Source organism: Solanum stenotomum, chromosome 1 (assembly GCF_019186545.1).
Source record: "Solanum stenotomum isolate F172 chromosome 1, ASM1918654v1, whole genome shotgun sequence".
Taxonomy (NCBI): Eukaryota; Viridiplantae; Streptophyta; class Magnoliopsida; order Solanales; family Solanaceae; genus Solanum; species Solanum stenotomum.
Window position 1 is genome coordinate 27,763,760 of NC_064282.1, and position 7,147 is coordinate 27,770,906.

The window sequence follows — 7,147 nt, forward strand, 5'->3', positions numbered from 1 at the left end:
ATATTATCGAATAACAAAATTTTAAAAAGTTACCACAAGTTTGAGTCAAAAACACTTCTAATAAAATTTAATCAAAAAAATTATAACTAGTCCACTTGACTAAATATTAATAACTAATTGATCAAATTTTCCCAAGTCCTCAATCAATTGGACTTGATATTCTTCGGTCATGTGAACGAACATTTTGCGAATACTAAGATTAAGAAAGTGTGGCACCGCCAATGAAAATTGTCTTTTATCAATATTATGCTTAGTCATAAGATTAAGACCTTCTTTTTATTATGAAAAATCAAAAAAGTATTACTCCCTTTATTCTTATTTATATTTATCAAATGAATTTCTACTTTATCATTTATATTCACCAAATTTAAAGTAATAATAAATTTTATATTGGTGAGAATAATAAATTTTAAAAAGTAATGATGTGATTATAAATTTTATTTACATATGAAATAAATAGTTAGTAGATATAAATGTGGGGTTGTTTTAACAAAATATAAACTCATGGATCAATTATTGTATTAAAATATCTCAAATCATGATATGGAATCACATGGGAATTCCATATCATGGTTTTTGGAGAATATGGTATCACCTCTCATGATATGGAATCATGAGATGGAATCAACGTAAAATTACATGTCCAAACGCTGATTCCATCTCACGATACCATATCGTGATATGGTATCGCATGGCCAAACGCCTACTAAATTAGGCTACAATGGTAAACTTACCTAATTTCAAATAAAAAATAGTAAATAATAGGGGTAACTTTATCAAATCACTCTTATTAAATATATAAGTCATTTAGACATTGAAAAATAAACAATATTTAATAGCAAATATAAAATATTATAAATTATTTATTAATTTTATAAACTGAACAAAATATTAACGAATATCCCGAAATAATATAAACAAATAAAGATGAACGGAGAAGTAATTCAAACGGGCATTTACACCTGAAAGCATAATTTGCCCGTAATCATTTTAATCAGAGCTACACATGAAAGCATAATTGCGTGGGGGCCCAGTTTGTTCATTTCAAATTTCAAATATATGTTTCAAATTTTAGTCCCTCTCCTCACAAAAACAATTTCGCCATTTTTGTATTCACAATCTCTTCCCTATTCTCTCTGCTCCGATTAACCTGAAGCTTCTCTCTCCGACGAACAAATGGTAAGGACTCATCTCTCTATCACTCTCAAGTTTGTCCAGAAGCAGAATGTCAAGTAAATTCCTACCTCATTTTCTTCAGATTTAGGTCCTTTATTCCAATCGAATTCCTGATTTCCCTTTTTTACATTTCGCATCGCGATTTATATATGCTTTATTGCACAACCTAAGGTAAAAAATTCACTGTTTAGCTGCTGATTTGTAGTATTTTATTCACCTTTTAACATTTGAGACTCAATCGTGCTTGTGACCAATTATTTTCAATTTGAAAAAAAATAAATTAGGTTCTTCCTTTTGGTAAGTGATAAAATTCATTATGCTACTCGCAAATTTAGAAAGGATGAGGAATCGAGTACGATGTGAAACTGGCTAATTTTTGTCTCAAATTAGATATTTATAACTAAAAAGGTACTGGTATAACATACTGAAACAGTTTCAGTATGTTAAAATGAAGTACAATGAGGTTCTTATAAGAACATAGGGTTGGGAGATGAATTGAAGTGTTATTAAATATTTTATATCTTTAATCTGTTGGATTATATGGTGGCAAAATAATTTAGAACAATGTTTTAGTAGCGTTGTATTAAATGTGGCACATGTATTGCTTTGTTTAAGCTCTTCTGCGATGTTTGTTAGGTGGGAGTCCGTGTAAGAAGAAGGTTTAAGAATACATTGAGGGAGAAGGATATGATAGCTTCTTTTGAAGTTGGAGATATGGATATTTGCTTTTGTTTTAGTATGTAAAATAGAGCTGAATCAGCACAATGTATGAAGATTCATACGCATGTGATAGGATTCACTCTATGTTCTTTGAGCTAAGAAGAGTCCGTGATAAATGAGATGAAGAAGAGAGAAGTAGGAGGACAGGGGGATTTTCATTTCTGCAAAACCTTAGCTATTACAAGAATCAGTTAGCATTTATACCCTAATGCTAATCCACATGACTATATGAACTAGGGGGGTCAAATGGGCGGGTTGAGTTGAAATTTGAGATATTAAAATGGGTAGAAATAGAAATTGGTTTGGGTGAGTTGCCTATATTTGGGCTTGTTTTGACACCCCTAATAACAACTTTTAAACAAACTCCACTTACTTACTCAACAAACTCTTCTGACTAGATATTACATAAGAACTCACATAAAACTGCACCTTTGTTGTGGTGATAACACATTGTTTGGAGGCTAAATTGTGTTACTTTGCATTCTTGACTGATTAAACTTGGATTTATATGATTTCACTTATAAGCTCGGGCTTTGTGTACTTTGAAACAACTATCATGGTGAACTTTCTTGTCACTTAAGTTGATCTTCAATCAGTTGAGTCGAAGCACTAACTTAGAAAATGGCAGCGACTATTAACTCTAATAGAACACCAATTGGCATCAACAACATGCTTTGTTAAGAGCCAGTGTAGCCAAATTTTGATTTACATATGGAAGAATGTCCACAGTAACTTTTGTATTGACATCATTCAAGCTGCCTAATGTACTAGGCCTGTGCAAAAATAGTTACAGAAACATACATCTCAAAAAGTGGTTTTCTCCTTTGCATTTTTGTTAGGTATAAGACAATACCTAGACTCCAATTAAACTTCCTAGTATAACCAAATGACTAAGCCTTCAGCATCATTATCTGTGGGAAATTAGATTCACTAATTCTTCAGTTTACATCTTTGTCTGTCAAACATTGATCAGAAATATAATTAATTAAGAGAGGGTAGAGGTTAAGGATTATTGTGCTCTGAGAACTTCTGGTTATGTTCTTCTAGCTGAAAGCTAGTTATTCTGGAAAATAAGATAAATAGTACGTACAGTAACAGATTTCTGGATTTTAAACAGAATTTGTAATATGGAGGTTGGAAGATCAGTTACATACATTTCTACTTTTCTTCTGCTTCATAAGCTTCTTAACTTGGCTCCCTTCTGACCCATAAGAATTGGATCTTCTTGCAGGACGGGCAGGATGCAGATAATACAAAACAAAGCACCGCTGATATGACTGTATTTGTAAGTTTTTTAACTATTTGAATTTATTTGATTGATGTTAAACATTGAATTTTCCTGTCTGGGAGATTTATATGCGAGTAGAAAATATTGACAACTCTGGTGCCTTTTATTTTTATTTTACATAATATTGGTCCGAGAAAGCTTAAATGTAGTGACATGGACGGTGAGGATTCACATAGTCGACCCCAACTTGGTTGGGATTGAGGCGTTGTTGTTATTGTTGTAGGTTATAGACTGAGTTTTTACTCCAGTCGATACTCAATGATAATCTGGGAAGGTTTCTATAATCCATCTCAATCTGCTAACCTCTCTGATACTGAAGTTTGAGTCTTAAAAGTTGAATCCAGGAGTCATTAGTTTCTATTGTGATATTTTCATCATTAAATGCAATTTTAACCTGCTAACCAGATCACTTATAATCTGTCTAAATTAAAATTTAAATGCGGCTATATGATGTTAGGACAAAAACATCGAAACCAATTGTGATGCAATTCTCGGTGGCTGACACATGATACATTTGGTTCTCTGCTAGTTTCTCCTTTATTGGCCTTATAAACAGCTTAGTGTTATTCACTAGCACGATGTTATATATGACATCACAAATAAACACATCTATTTTGCTAGCTAACTTTTCCTACTTCCTTTCTGCTCTTGCAGGTACAGAATCTGCTTCAACAAATGGTGAGTCTAACTCTCTGCACTAATTGGGTCCTTCACTAGTTTTTATTTGATATATCTTCTAACTGGTTTGTTCTCTCTTTGCAGCAAACCAGGTTTCAGACTATGTCTGATTCAATCATCTCAAAAAATATCCTTTTCTGATCTGTTGTTCCTTGTTATCTAAGTAACTAGTCATTGGTCTTAATCTAGTTTAACTAGTTGGTGTATGAGTGTCATCTAACAAATGAAGTAGGTTGTATATAGCATGCCATAAAGCTCTGATTTTAAGAACTAGAAATGTGCCCACAGTTTTGAGACTCGAGGGTCTCATGAAATCATTTTCTACTTCAGTTCCAATTTTCTTATAACTTTTCAAGTTAGTATGACTTCTGGTACACCGTACACCTCAACCAGATTTGATTATATCAGTTCTGGTACTCAATCAGAATTTAGCCTTCTTTAGCTTCATGAAATTTAGTTCCTGTCATCTTTTTTTCGTGTATTCGTATGTGATGATTTCCCTATGTCCTGCTGGTCTGGATATGCCTACTTTGTCATTCTCTCTAGTACTAGTATATTATACAAAATATCTGTCTTTGTTTTGTGAGATCAACTTGGAGTCCTTGACAATGCTGCACTAGATGATATGGGGAACCGAATTGATGAATTGGAGCAGAGCATCAATGATTTGAGAATTGAAATGGGCCAAGAAGGTTCTTCATCACCTTCGGCCGCAGTGAAGTCAAAAGATGACACAAAATCTGCTGATGATTCTGCCTAAGATGATGCATCGAGGTGGTTTATGTGGTGTTTGTTACGATTGTTTAGCTTTAAAAAAGAGTGTTATCCTTTTCTGGTTGTGTGTTGGTCATCGATGCGATTATCAATTTAACGTTTTAGATATGAATCATATGAGACATTAAAGGGTGTGTAACAAAGGGTTATTTTTCTGAGATTTTAGAAATTCATTTATCCTTGTTCAAAAAGTAAAAAAAGAAGAAAATATTTGCAATTGTATGAAAAGGAAGTGGGCAAAAAAGAATGAAGGGAAATTGGTTGGATCACAGTTGTAAATAAACTAGTGTATGGAAAAGATGATAATGACAGGGTTCACTTGTGTATTGTCTTGTCTATGAATGGGTAAAAAGTAAAGTAAAAGAGAGTTTACTCGTGAGGTTTGAATTTTGATTATTAACACTTGTCCCTACATAAATAAATCTTCTTTTTTTCTTTTTTCTTCTCTTATTAATGTGGTGCACACATTCAGATAGTATTAAATGCCTGTCTATGCGTAGATGTGCCATATTCCACATTTTCATACCCCTTTCAATTATTGTCTTCCAAATAAATCTATCTCTCCCTTCTTCCGGAAAAATAAATGGCAATTGGGCTCTAGTTATTTCTTGAGTTTATTTAGTTAAGAAATGAGTAATATATAAATACCTCATCAAAACATTAATAAAAATGAACATAGAAACTAGTAAGTAGTAAGTATCAAAAACTTTCGAGATTTGTTTGGTAGATGGATAAGAAATACGCTATAATTTTCATATAATTTATACTACGTTTGATAGGTAGATAGAAAATTAGTTATTCAATATATATACTGCATTAAATAATACATAATTCATTCACAACTAATTTCAACATTACACAACTCTAACCAGCAACTCAAACTTCATAAATTAAGGAGTAGCTAGTAACTTTACATTATATCTTTATTTAGCGATACATATTTTCAAAGCTCGTAATGTTATTTATGCATTGATTTTGAAAACAATACTTATAACTATTTTTAATAAGAACGACAGATGAATAAAAATGGAGGGAGTAACTTATTTGCCGTATTAAGCTCAAGACGAGATTCCACTTCAACCTACTCATATCTCAACTCAAAACAATAAATAACCTCTACTTAATTATTAGAGAAATAAATAGAAACGGCAGAGCTATTATTTGTATCTTAAATTCGGTGCTAAACTTATCGACAAACATTTAAAATTGACATGAATGTTTCATTTACGCATCTAAACTTCCAAGTTATTCTAGTTAAACACTCAAACCTATCAAAAAAAATTATCATATCAAACTCCATAGTAAGCAACATTTACATAGAATAAGATCACATATCTATGCACTTTGGACATATTTGCAAATTAATATTTGTCTAACAATTGATTTGCTATTCCAACTCAACTTCAAATAGAAAATCATTTGCCAAAACAAATAACCTCTAACTTAATTATTATCCCACCAACAAAAAAATTAAAAAAATTCCTCAACAAGTGCTAAAACATCATTTATTTCAAATAAATAGTAAAAGATTATAGTAAGTGGCATGATAAATTAAATATTATTACAACATCATCATACAAAAAAAAACTACAAGAATGTTTCTCTACCACAATTCACAAATACATCAATAATAACCATACTCGATAATAATAATAATAGTAAATAGATCACACAAAGCTCAAAAAGAATTTTTAACTTTTTTACCACTCCGGTAAAAAAAATGTAAATACAGTAAATCGAGGAATTTACTGTGTAGAGGGTTTTCAATGACGGCAGCGCGTGATGGCACTGCATCCACGTTGGTAAGGGTTCGCCTGAGCTCCGGGACGGCAATTGTAGTATGAAGCTCCTCTCCTTGAACACGGCACTCTGTTACTACTAAGCGCACCGTAACTAATGTATCTCCGGCGGTATGCTAACATGCGCCGGCTGCTCTCCGATTCCATCCCGAACTCATCCTCGTCTTCTTCAGCCAAACAGTCCCCAATCGAACCGTCACAGATCGGTGAAGAAGAAGACAATGCCATCGGAAAGTAACCAAGCTGGTGGGACCCACTAAATGCTACTGCCGCAGCGGAACCAGCAACGGCCGGCGATGCAAGCGCTACAATAACGATGAAGAAAATGGATGAGATGAACATAATAGAGAGAGATTTCACTTTCGCCATTTTTTTTTGGGTTATGGAAAGATGGGAGAAAATTAAAGGAGGAGATTTTTGATAAAGAGAGAGAAAAGTGGGAGTGGGGTAAATTTATAAGGATTTAAAAAGGATTTTTTTTTTTGAGATGTGGAATAATAAGGGGAGAGGCATGTGATTTTTGTCATTTTGTTTGTAAATAATGCAAAGGGAAATTTAGGTTGGGGAGGAATAATGATTTTAGTATATGGACAGCTATAATAAACCTAAAGTTTCATTTTTTTTCTTTGTTTTTTTGGTTAATCTAGATTCTTTCCTAAGGTTGTTATGTAGTCAACATTAATTAATATACAACCCACACATAGATATTCTT

General features: G+C 32.6%; 2 protein-coding genes across 2 annotated transcripts; one reads left to right on the plus strand and one right to left on the minus strand.

The window, feature by feature from the left end:
- The first annotated feature begins 1,060 nt into the window (after positions 1 to 1,060).
- On the plus strand, positions 1,061 to 4,806 carry LOC125875566 (heat shock factor-binding protein-like). Its single transcript, XM_049556553.1, has 5 exons — positions 1,061 to 1,179; positions 3,128 to 3,181; positions 3,839 to 3,862; positions 3,947 to 3,989; positions 4,480 to 4,806. The coding sequence occupies exons 1-5, from the start codon at positions 1,177 to 1,179 to the stop codon at positions 4,620 to 4,622; spliced, it is 267 nt and encodes an 88-aa protein (XP_049412510.1). The 5' UTR covers positions 1,061 to 1,176; the 3' UTR covers positions 4,623 to 4,806.
- A 1,321-nt stretch (positions 4,807 to 6,127) lies between these two features.
- LOC125852619 (rapid alkalinization factor-like) lies at positions 6,128 to 6,941 on the minus strand. The gene has a single exon (XM_049532352.1). It carries the CDS (start codon positions 6,802 to 6,804, stop codon positions 6,400 to 6,402), a length of 405 nt encoding a protein of 134 aa, XP_049388309.1. The 5' UTR covers positions 6,805 to 6,941; the 3' UTR covers positions 6,128 to 6,399.
- Positions 6,942 to 7,147: the final 206 nt, after the last annotated feature.